Here is a 12,249-nt window from a genome sequence, read left to right as displayed (position 1 = left end):
GTCAGCCGTCGGGCGCGGCCTCTTCCTCGAGTCGAGGACCAGCCTGCCTTACCCGACCTTTCGAAAGCCCACAGCAAGGAGGCGGGTCTGGAGTAGAGACGATGTGGATCGGAAAATCGATATTCTCACACCAGATCCGACCGACCTGGCCGACGGGGGAAAGGGCAAGACTGATCCGAAAGGGTCCTCGTCACGGCATGAAAATCGAACCACCGCGCCACCTAGCCCGCCTCTGACTGCAGACCAGAGATCGTCGAGAAAAGGAAGCTCGAGCGGAGGAAAGGTGACAGAGGAAAAGAGAGAAAAGGAAAAGAGGAGGGCTTCGGTTGACCCTTCTCGATCGAGCTCCAGCTTGGGTCGCAAGAAAGAGGATGGTTCTAAAGTCAGCAGCAAGACTGGCACGCCAGCGAAGACGAGGGTTCGTGACTCCGCGACACCCGTCCGCTCGGCCAGTCATAAAACATCCAGGTCGAAACTACAGGACAAGGTTGAATTGCCCAGACGGGCAGCCACTCATAAAACCAAATCCCCAACGCATTCCACTCCCGCTGCCGCCGAATCTTTGTCGGAGTCGACCAACGATTCAGATGCAACGTCCGTTGCGCCGAATCAGGGCAAGCCTCCCTCGCGAACTCGGTCGCGCACATCGAAACGGGACGATGGTGGATATCGCAAACAATCACCGATCGAAGTCTTTGTAGAAGAGGAGAATGAGTCGGTCGTCAACGGTGGTAGCCATGGCGGAGCGCCTCCCCCTCCGCCCCCGCCGCCTCAAATGCCTGTCTCCATCCCTAGAGTGGATTACTTGCTTCAAAACGGTGGATTGAACTATCGGATACCGAAACATCTGCTCGGTGCTGGGGAGTCTCCAAACATGCCACAGCAATACGTGCAGCCTCAGACAGCGGTGGTCAGGGTTTTTGAGCCGTTCCACCGGTTGCTGGATGATTACAGTACAGTCATGGCTAAGAATGGCTCATTAGCGGTGGCTACCGGATATCGATCAGTGGCACGCAGACTGTTGGACCGGTTGGAGGCTGTCTTCGCGCGCGACATCTCATCCGAGACCTGTCGGTGTCTCATGTGCGAGCAAGACGCGAACCATGAGACTGGCTCCGGGGTCAGCTGGGGTGAAGTGTTGGAGCTCGTGTCGGGGCGACGGGAGTTGCCCAGCTGGCCGCCTTTCCAGATCGCAGCGTCGATAAAGGATCAGGTTGTGTCGGGCGAGGAGCACATACCGATGCAGAAGTTGGATATCGACGTGCCAGAGGAATATCGCGAGCACTACATCCGTCAGTCCCACAAGACGAAGCAGGCAGTCGACAAGTGGCTTCTGGGCCAGACAGAAGAAGGCCTGCCAGAGGAAGTCGATGATGAAACCCTGACCTTTGCCATCATGACGCATCTGGATCCCGATCGCCGCGAGATGTTCTGTGCGCTATTGGGAATTACTGCCTCGACGCCGGTACCGAAAGCGGAGACACCGTCACCTCGAATACGCCCGCAATTTTTGGATGCTTGTTCTCTGGCTATCCAGCGGCTGTACAGGCTAGCGGCTCCGCCTCGAGATTCGGAGACAGCAATCTACATGCTCAACAATCCGAACATCCACAATGTGCTGGCAACGCTGGCGGCTATTAGTAACGACGAATGGGAAATCTTGATCTCGGGGCGCTTCGACGGATTTCTGCGCAGCGGAGCGGAAGACAACTATCCCCCGTCGATGACCGCGTCCGCTCCACCACGCCCCGGAAGCCGCTCGTCGTTCACTGGCTCGTCGCGGGGACCGACAGACGGCAGTTACCGACCAGTCAGCCAGCCATACGGCACCACGACTCCTCCTCCTGCGGCGTTTGGGGCTCCAATCGCTCTGGACGAGGAGACTGAGATCGCGGCGTTGGCGGAGATCGAGAGGGACATCTACCTCAGCATGGAGGCCCTCGAGGACGCATTTGAGGCGTTGCATTGCAAAGCGGAAGCGGTGCGACGCGCCCTGCGGGAGCGAGGAGCAGGTTTGGCAATGGCGCAACAGGCCCGACGCGGCTTGACGACGAATCTGGACGCGAGGATGGGTACACCGGCATCGATGAATGGAAGTGCGTGGGACGGCAGCATGGACGACGACGATGGAATTGATGACGACACGTCTCTGGCACCAGACGATTCGGCGAGCAACGTCAGTTCGAACAGGAGACGGCGTCCGAAGCGACGAAGCGAGCGACGCACGCCTGCACCAGTCGAGGAGGAGCAAGAAGACGACTATTTTCGACGTGATCGAAGGCGGTAAAGACATACAAACTATATATTTCATGTCAACAGATATGATGTGATGATGATCTCAAAGACATTTCACGACCAGATGATCTGATGATACATGACATGATATGATGATATGTTCTGAACTGGACAAGGTCTGCTCATATGAATGCATAGGCAATAGGCTCTGTTTCTGCTATCAATCAATACCCTTGTGTTTTGCAATTGTGCGTGGTGTTGGCGGTTGGATTTCAGCGTCTTCGTCTGCATAGTTCAGTTTAGCGTCAAGTGAGAAACAGGAATGGAATGGAAATCATCAAATCTGCATGAATGTCTGTTGTATTGATGTTGGAGAATGCCGGCTCAGACGTAGAAAAAGTAAAGAAAGTTGAGTCTTGCCACGGAGTTTATCTGGAAGGAGCGACTAACTGGTCCGCAATACCATGGACTTCCTAGTCTGGAAGGTGCGCACTGGCGGCACCTTCCTACGGAATAGACGACGGGAGATCTGACTGAATTCTTGTATTCCAAGGCAAGGCTAGATAGTAAATACATTCAAGAAGATCAGGAAGAAAACAGAAGTAGAATATCCACTTTATATAGGACAGGTCATGCCGTGCATGGAAGCTCTTACTTGACAAGGTCAAAAACAGGTTCTGTGCTGGATGCCAGTCATGTCTGAGACAGAGTAACCTACCTCATAAAGCAAATTTAACCCTAGAAAATGCGTATGATGAACGAATCTAAATGACACCACTCTTTCTTTCCTTTTTCAGGCGTGTATTCAAGATTTCGATTTTCTCCAACTATCGTCCTTTATTCCTGTCAACTTCGAGTTGATTCTCGCGTCAGATAAAATACGCTATCTCCATAGCCGGGTTGGTAGGCACAAATTCTAATTTCGAAACTGCTCGAACGTAGTATGGAACAAATAGGCATGTATTATTATCCTAGGCTTTCTCGTAAATTAAATGGATGGCATAGGGTCCAATCTATTGATTAGTTTTTTTCTTTAATGATGCTATAGAAATTATTCAAAATGGACCTTTTTTTTTAGACAGAGTAATGTAAGATGCAAAAGAAAAAGCACTTTTCTAGAATACCAAGTTTCCATGCAGGGTCTCAGTTCGAGTTTCTATCCTACTTACTATATTGAATTTTCTACTTTGTATAAAGACATCAAGGTACAATGCCTTTAACCGTCTGGAATACCCTATAGCACATAAGTTGTCCTTATTCAAATGTGGATTCTTCACAACCCCTTGGGCTCATACAGTCTGGTAATGCAATATAGTCGAGAGTTCCAGGTTGCACAGTGTCTCGGAGGAATGGGCGGATCAGACTCGTGATATATACCGACAAGTCAGCGATTTCAATAAAGGGAGTAAAGCAAATACAAGTTAGCATGGTGCTACCAGACTATCGGGTAAAAATCTCTCACGGGTAATCGTACTTCTCTAATTGTGTACAAATGGAGGATATATGACTATAAATCTTTTCTCCTCTTTCTCCTTGTTCTCTGCCTCCCCCTCTCCCCTCTCTCTTTGAGTCACTCTATTGCTTCGTCTTTTTTTCATTTAGTTGCGTTCTTTGATATTTGTCTTTCCCTCCTTTTTCTTTTTTTTTCTCTTACTTGTCTCCTTCAGGCAGAAACGACTGAAAGCACAAAGAACAGAAATGCTCGACCAATGCAAGTTCAAACTGCACTTTCTCTTTTGTTATTAATGCCAGGTACTTGATGCAACATCTGCAGATTTTTCTGTCCATTCTTCACTCTGGACTTTAGCTTTGATGCCTTAGTGCTACTAACACTAATAGAATGCCACCGAATGGTTTCAGACATCATATCCTGCAACATAGACACACAGATCACTTGTTCTTAGGATATGAATGGATATCCCATTTCGCAGGCAAATGTCGCTGAAAACTGACGCTGCCATGTATCACTTTCCATATCAGGACTAGCTCCGTTTACTTCGATCTATATCAACTGCCTTCCCCTGTAGATGGCTGCTGTCTTTTCTTCTCCATCTGTGGCTTCTTCCTTTCAGTAGCCACCAATACAATACATCTCTTGTCTCATCAATTGAAATTGTGGCAACACCACACAAACACCATGGCGGCCATCATCTCACAGCAGAATGGCCCCGGCTTTTTCCTCGAGTGGAACGACCGCAGACCAACACGGGTCCACACCATGATGAACTACTGTTTGTTTGTTGTCAAGGTCCATACTCTGCCAAACTCCACAGTGCGAATTAGCAACGGCCAGCTGGTCAACATGGACATTAAGCTGTCTGTCCCAACCGACAACCGTGACAGCACCGGTGCAGTCATCTATCGCCAGGTGGATGCCAAGGATATGCCTTACTACATTCACTACCCTGTTTCTGAGAGACTGCACCAAGTGTCTGAGACCTGTGGTCTCATTCATTGCGATGACTTCTGGTTCAAGTGGCCGGGGACCTTCAAGCTTGAGATCAGTTTGTCCCTGGAGGGCCCTGTCTTTCTGGGCCAGTGCACGCTGGCACCTTTTGAGGTTACGATGTCGGATCAGCCAGGGAATATGGAGTAAGTAACCCTTGGAAATTGGTACCTAATGAACATTACTATCTGTACCTCCTTGTTTTCATCCTCCCTTCAGTTCATGTCATCACGATGTTAGTCTAGTTGGCAATCGACTGGAACTCATTAATTCTTTATCTAACTGCTATTTAGATCTGTTTGTTCCGGACAATCTTATAGGCAGTGTGGATAATGCCAAATGATTCCTTACAGGGATAGAATTATGTCCGTACTTGTGCTGCACATAACTAGATATAGTACTATAAAATACAGAACAGGATAATTGGGAGGAATCAATCTTGCTAGAGCTGATGAAAGCACCCTGTATGTAGGCGATATATGCGTGATTTTACTTGGTAGAAACGATTAGATGAGGAGTGATATATTCAAGCAGTCTCACCTGCAAGCAAACAGTTATCCGAGACAGAAGAGGATGGAACCATATCGACTCTGAGCATCTGGACTTATAATCAGGCCATTTCCTTGATTCGGATCCTTTCTTCTCTAGTAAGTATACTATGACTAACTCCGTTCAAACTCTATAGAGAGTGACATGACAGTCACCGGCTTCTTCAACATAACCGTAGGGTTTGACTGCAGACCCTTCACTTCCCTATATCGAGTCATACCGTATCGCCACTCGAGTCATATATTTGTCGAAACAGTCAGAACTGCACCTCTATTATGAAAGTGAGCATGGCACCATGTTCTTTTTTTTTTGTCTTTTGAGCTTCTTTCTTCTCTTCTATCCAGCCCGAGAAAGCCTCTTTTGCGAATTTCGGATACGAAGATACCATCTTAATCACGCTCATCCTAGGCCAGGCGTATATAGAAACTCTACTTCAGATATACGCGCTCATTTTACTTTTACTTCCGTCTGGACGGACAACATACGTCTACCCGTCTGTCCACCATATCATACAACCCAGATAACTATGAAATCAGCTTATCATCAAGGGATTCAACTGCCAGTTTTAACCCCTCCGACTGGATAGTGTTAAACGAGCCCTTCCCAGACCTTTTCGTCAAGATTTCCATCCGCGAGGGCTGCAACGAGAGGTTCACCGGCGACGAGCCCATCCACCTCGACAACATCATCCTCAAAATCTACGATCCGGAGAAGAAATTCGATTGCCACACCGAACCCGACTCTGCCGGCTACCGCGAGATATACGGCCTCGGGGTGGCCAACCATGCCACGAGGAAAAAGGACTATACGGCAGAACTCCCAGGAAAGGAAGTGACTATCAGGGTCCAGAACTTTTGTTTCTTGCAGGAGGCCCGGTACAAGGTCGCGTTCAATGTCTCCCTCGGTAATGTCCACTTGGGCACCACCCAGGAACAATTCGTCCATCCCCGGAAAAGTGTGAGACCGGTCGAAGAACCGGAAGAGGTTGTTGATCCGATCTGATTGATCTGCTTTGATTCGATCCATATGTCCACTCGCAGTGGTCTGTCGAGTCTTTGCGGCCATTTTTTCCCCTATATGTCTAGAGTAGGAGAGTCATCTCCATTTTTGACTTTCTTTTTCGAGTCAGCTTTCCTTTCTTTCTTTCTTTCTTTCTTTCTCTCTTTTTTCCTTTCCCCCCCCCTTTTTTCCTTATCTCTTATTTCTTTATTTATATTTGGCCTGTTGCTATTTATCCATGTACGAGTTAGAGCACTCTGTAATCTTATAGACAAGCAGGGTCATCTAGATTAAACTATATACTTAAAATTATTTTCGTCACAAGTGTTCATATAGGAAATTTAACGTATGCAAAAAATTAGTGCAGTTTTGGCACCTGAATCTGCGAAAAATTCTAACTTTTGTATGTAGGCTTTTTTGACTTAAAAACATATATTATGAACCTAATTTTATGGTTTTCTGGAAAAAAAATAAATAAAAATAAATAAATAAATAAAATTAAAAAAAGCTATATGGTGAATATCTTTCAAAAAAATTAAAAAGCTTTAGTTTTCAAATTACTATATAAATTTGAAATTCGCGTATTTTTTAAATTTAAAAGCAGTATTATTTCTAGACCTTTTTTTAATTTTTAGAAAATCATAATGTTGGGCTCATAATTAATTTTTTAATGTCAAAAAAGTTACAATTTTTTGCAGGTTCAGGTGCCAAAACTGCACCAATGTTTGCATACGCCAAATCGGTCTTCTTCCCCCCCTCCCTTAATTCTTCAGTTTCATATATGCACAGGCAGAGATTCGGTTTAGATCAACAACCCCGCTTCGAACGGCACTTACAGGTTGGCTAAGAAGCGAATGTCATGGCATAGGTTATATAACAAGTCTCACATGAAGAACAACAGAAGGGAGGTGGACAGGCGAAAAGCTGGGCAATTGGCGTGAAATGGATGAATAAGCAGATTGTCCACAATGGAGGTCGAAAGAGGGGGAAAGCGATATAAAAGGCGCCATCTTCTTCCTAGCTTCCGCAGCTTAAGCTTGACTAGAGCATCGCTAGCCGAAGTAGAACAGCATAAAGGCATATCCCAGCCACGCTTCCAAGACTTGTCCCAGGGTAAGTCCGCCAGTCTGGAATCTGCTCTGAAATCGTCCTCTGACAACCCCAGGCGATGGCTCCACGCACATTGGCGCGCTACCAGCAGGACGCGGCCTTGCGAGAATTGGCTGTCACAGTCGTCTCCTGCCAACCTCTGTCCGCATTACCTGAGGACGAGCGCGCCCTGTTCAAACAGCCTCAGATGATGATTACGTGGTGGAGACCAGCGAGACCATCTTCCACCCGCAAGGCGGCGGACAGCCGAGTGACACCGGCACAATGAAGTCCGACACCATCAGCAAGCAAGTCACCTTCCAAGTCAACATGGCTCGCAAGCTGCCGAGCGGCCAGATCCTCCACGCAGGCAGCTTTGTCGGCGACCAGCCGCAGCAGCCCTTCAGTGCAGGGAAGACGGTCATTCAGGCCGTCGACAGCGAGAAGCGCGACTATCATTCCCGACTGCACACGGCAGGCCATCTGATCGGACTGGCGGTGTGATCGCTCCAGCTAGACGACGTGAGCGAGCTCAAGGCGAACCATGCCCCGGGATCATCATTCGTCGAGTTCCAGGGCCTGATAGTCGGCGAACACAAGGCTGCGATTCAGCAGAAAGTCGCCGCGATGGTGGAGCAGCGCTTGCCAGTGCACGTCCACTGGTGGGACGAGGCCGCGGTGAGGACGCGCTGCACCGCCGTCCCTGATGCTCTCGCCCCGTCGGACGACTGCCTCGTGCGCGTCGTCGAGGTCGAAGGCGTCGGGGCTTATCCGTGCGGAGGGACGCATCTGCCCACGACGTATGATGTTGGAGAGGTTGTCGTGCGTAAGATCAGTCGGCAGAAGGGTATCAGCAAGATATCGTATGAGGTTAGGCAATGAGTTGAATAGGACTCATTTATACGCTGGTAAACTGATGCAGCTTTAAAGAGAAATTGGGACTAAAAGAAAAAAGAAAAAAGAAAAACAGAAAGAAAGAGACAGAAGCGCAAAAAAATTGAGACTGACGATGTGTATATAAAACAATGGAAATAAAACGAATCAGGTGAATCAGGGCATGTCAGTAGAAAGACGTAGTCTTTTCGTCCGATAGATTACAAGTTAGGGTTGGCTGATCCTGAATGAATAGTGGCAATCCACAGCCCTATTGGAACAGTGCAAAAGCTGGATTTTGTCCTCTTCATCTTATCCGAAGTGAATAATGTCTGATTCCAGGGCATGTTTACGACTACAGAACTAGCTCCAAATATTGATATGCATGTCCGTGAAAGAAATTCTCGGCGCCAGCTCTCATTTTTTTTTTTACTGTGTCAGTCTGACCAGCATCAATGCTCCTGAGAAACCACGCTTCTCTCCTCCATCAGCTCCAGCCTGTACTGCTTCGCTTCGTCCATCGTGATCGGGAACCCATCGAGGTTCCCGATGACCATGTTCTGCAGCTCGATGGGGAGGGAGCTCAACACCTCTCTCCTTAAAAACTTTTCCCTTTCCCCCACCAATCCGCCCTTTGCGGGGGCACGTTTGCAGACGAAATGATGCGTATGTGCGGGTCGACGAGGAAGAGAGCGATTGCGATGGTCAGGTTTGGTGCGGTCCGCCAATGCGAATGGCGAGACGCGGTGCTGGAGGATGTTTGGGAACGTCAGGAGACGGCCCTCGAGACATGACACGCTGCCTATCTCTTGGGTCACTGGGCCGTCGTCTCGTCCTGTTCTGACGCCGAAGCCGAAGACTGCTTCCAGCCATTCATGCTTGTTCGTAGCGTACATTCATCCCTTAACCCATGTCCGCGCGTTGGCGGAAGGAGAGCGTGCTCGGCGTGATGTTCTCGTTCGAGTAGTAGTAGAGTGCCGTGGCGCAGATGTGCTCGTTCTGACAGTCGTCAGTTTGACTTAACAAGAAGAGCAGGGGTGGCAAGAACTTACCAGCTGCCCTTCAACATGCCATGAACCGCCCTCGTACTCTGGTTTCTCAGGTGTCAGTTCAATGTTTGCTAGCTTGACGATTACTTGGAGGCCATTTTCGTGAAATTCCTTGCGGAGATCGACTTTCCAGTCTCCTGTCATCATGCTCCCTGACTCGAATTCCCCTGGCTCAGGTAGGATCAGTTGACGGGATCGTGCCCATTCACGATATCGCTCGAGGAATTCTGTATTCTCCCATTCTTCAGGGCGTGAAGCCACAGGCTTAGGCTCACGTGCATGGTATTCAACCCTTTTGTATGTGATTCTGCTTGGTTCACGGCGCCTCATTGCCGTCAGGGTACTGTTCCATAATGGGATCGTTCGGGCGAGGATCTTCTCAATGACCCCGTAGAGGTCGCGATTCCTGGCTGGATGCAGGTTGTTAATGTACGAGACAATGTGGCACTCGTCACTGTCTGTGAACTCCACATCGCAAGGTAGCCACTAGAATTTCCTACTGAAAGGCACGAAATGCCGGTGATGACGCCGCCAGAAATAAGACTCGTGACGGGTAGGAATTCCTGCTTCGTCCTCAGGCGGCACAGGCAGCACTTCTCCGCTGCCGGAGTGAGCCAGGCAATCATCGAGGCCGATCGCTTCGTCCTTTAGGATCCGACTCCGTCCATATATGACCGGGAAGAGCGAGGGATGCACCAAATCGACGACTTTCATGTCCGAGCCCGGATGAGTAGTCTTTCTGCTCAGCGGGCATGTCTTCGAGCGGACGCACCGCCGTCTGCAGAGCATGTTTCAGCTCGTCAGAAATGGCGATATCCGACTTGATCACACCCCCGTCGAACGCGCTGACAGCGCCCGTTTCCTGGAAGAGTCCTGCTTTGTACCGCAGCTCCTCGATAACCCAGTCCATCATTTTGGGCGTCACGTCCCTGCCGCTGTCAAGGACTTCTTTCCACCATTTGGAGGTGATTTTCTTCGTCAAAAATCTAAAAAAAGATGGTGAGCATTATGAGCAAAACATATTTGGAAATAAATACGCTACTTTTCTGTCCCACTCCGGTTTATCAGTAATGGCATTCATGATCTGCATCATGGTAATCTCGCGGAGCGTCTTCAACCGTCTGGCAAGATGTGATCAATACCCCGATCGCTGACATTGTCATACTCATGGATAATTACCCGATGTAGCCATCTTGGATGTCTTGATAATCCAGTGAATTAGGGAACATAGTATCTCTTCGACTAGGGCGGCCATTCTGCTGGGCAGCGCTTAGCGGAGATGACTTGGTAGATGTATGAGGTTCTGACCGATGGTTTATAATTCAGAGGCAGGGTGTATCCAGGCAGGTCGAAAGGCGTCTGTTGACGGGGAGCAGCAGACCGTGCATTGTTGGTAGAGGCAGCCATATTATCGATTTACTAATATGGTAACAAGATTGATGTTATTTGCTTAGATTTGGCAGTGAGGACAAGAAAGAAGGATTTTGTCAATTGAATTGGCTGGGATTCGGTCATTTTAAAGCTGCGACAGGGGTTAGAAGACCGACAAGCAACTAGCGCAGGCAGACATGTCCAGCCTTTCGTGTTGGTTTAGCAGAGACCCGCTAGAGACGGCGCTTGCTGAATTGAAGCAGGATTAACGAAAAATAAGCCCATATGAGTCTCTTGGAATGTGGTAATCGTATATATTTAGGTAATTGAGTGTTACTATCTCAACTTCATAGGGTTGGCTCTGACTCTGGCCATTTGGAGCAACAGATTGTCTTTAGGGCTTCTGATTGTTGGCTAGTCGCTAAACCAAGGAAACATCGACACCAGACTGGGGTTCGATCCCAGGACCTCCTCGGGGTTAACACAGGGCCGTTTAGGCGCGTGGACCAGCCACTCACCCCCTAGCCCAAGGGCACATACAATGCCTGTTTCTCTCTACCTGTCAACGAATGCGGGGCGTAATGGTGGAGTGATTAGGTCTGCACCTGCAGCAGTACCGGTAAACAGTCTGTGAAGAAAAAAAAAACGAAAACAAAAACAACCCGCGTTCGATCCCTCTGGGCTCCAAAAACATAAAAGTCCCAGTTACCTAACAAATCCGCGGGGGTGCTGCGGGAGGGACGGCACCCCGTATCAGAGGCTTTCAGGGGCTTTTTTTTATTTATCTCCTCTCCCCTTGATTTTTTTTCTCGTAATGTGATGTTGTTATCATTTCCTTTTAGGAAGGTTGTCATAGCCAATTTGCGGCAGTTCTTGCCCTGCGACTTGTTTATCTGCCTCCCAACATTGATGATTCATCAGGCTTGATTGTCGAGTCATCACCTCGTGCTCTCCTGCAGGTACCCTTGCTCTCCTGTATATCCCATTCGTCACCTCGAAATTTGCACAGGATCCCGACATGCTGTTCAGTTGCAGTTGAAGACTCTTCCATAGCCATCAGCTACACGGAGACGCGGAAATATATATGTTGTCTGTGAAGTTGACATCATCCCACATCGAATGTCGACAACTAAAATTGTCTTTGCGTGTAGCAATTGATATCCTCAGATCAGAAAAATCATTCAGGCAACGTGATCCAATTTTCAGCCTGAAGAACGCTTCTTATGCAGCTTTACGCCCTCGTATACGCAAGACGCGCGAAGCTGCATGATCCACCGTTAACCCTGCATCGCCCTGAAGAGTGTCAGGGCAGTGTCACCCTGCCAATCAAATGACAGACTGGTGAAACTGCTACTGCCAGGGGCTAATTTGTCATTGTGTGACAAGAAATGCGCCGGTCAGGACATACAACCCAGGACTCTCGTCACCAACCATGGCTAGGATAAACGGAAACCGCCAGAAATATTGCCAGTGTTGTTCGTAATCCACGTGCTCGTTGCTGCGACAGTTACATGGGTAAAGTCTTCGAGTTCTCTAGCCGACACGCAGTTTTGAAGTCGAATCGTGGAGCTGCCTTCAGGCGACGTTCCACGAGTCCGATACCAGCAAAACGTACCATGCCTGTTTGTTTTGTTCGGA

The 12,249-nt window shown here is 48.6% G+C and overlaps 4 protein-coding genes across 4 annotated transcripts; 3 read left to right on the top strand and 1 right to left on the bottom strand.

The window, feature by feature from the left end:
* On the top strand, positions 1 to 2,287 carry T310_9945 (uncharacterized protein; the record flags this gene model as incomplete). Its single annotated transcript, XM_013467627.1, has 1 exon — positions 1 to 2,287. A coding segment is annotated over one exon (2,287 nt), but the record flags the coding sequence as incomplete, so codon positions are not given.
* Positions 2,288 to 4,372: 2,085 nt separating this feature from the next.
* Positions 4,373 to 6,232, top strand: T310_9944 (uncharacterized protein; the record flags this gene model as incomplete). Its single annotated transcript, XM_013467626.1, has 6 exons — positions 4,373 to 4,827; positions 4,975 to 4,978; positions 5,100 to 5,145; positions 5,216 to 5,328; positions 5,575 to 5,723; positions 5,767 to 6,232. The coding sequence occupies 6 exons, from the start codon at positions 4,373 to 4,375 to the stop codon at positions 6,230 to 6,232; spliced, it is 1,233 nt and encodes a 410-aa protein (XP_013323080.1).
* Positions 6,233 to 7,197: 965 nt separating this feature from the next.
* On the top strand, positions 7,198 to 8,200 carry T310_9943 (uncharacterized protein; the record flags this gene model as incomplete). The annotated part of the gene is made up of 3 exons (XM_013467625.1): positions 7,198 to 7,342; positions 7,521 to 7,738; positions 7,832 to 8,200. 3 exons carry the CDS (start codon positions 7,198 to 7,200, stop codon positions 8,198 to 8,200), a joined length of 732 nt encoding a protein of 243 aa, XP_013323079.1.
* Positions 8,201 to 8,643: 443 nt separating this feature from the next.
* T310_9942 (uncharacterized protein) lies at positions 8,644 to 10,628 on the bottom strand (the record flags this gene model as incomplete). The annotated part of the gene is made up of 5 exons (XM_013467624.1): positions 8,644 to 9,069; positions 9,244 to 9,705; positions 10,013 to 10,226; positions 10,420 to 10,543; positions 10,622 to 10,628. 5 exons carry the CDS (start codon positions 10,626 to 10,628, stop codon positions 8,644 to 8,646), a joined length of 1,233 nt encoding a protein of 410 aa, XP_013323078.1.
* Positions 10,629 to 12,249: the final 1,621 nt, after the last annotated feature.

Source organism: Rasamsonia emersonii (genome assembly GCF_000968595.1).
Source record: "Rasamsonia emersonii CBS 393.64 chromosome Unknown ctg1118621762273, whole genome shotgun sequence".
Lineage (NCBI taxonomy): Eukaryota > Fungi > Ascomycota > Eurotiomycetes > Eurotiales > Trichocomaceae > Rasamsonia > Rasamsonia emersonii.
The sequence above is the reverse complement of the archived record's forward strand: the minus strand, read 5'-3'. Positions and strand labels throughout refer to the sequence as shown.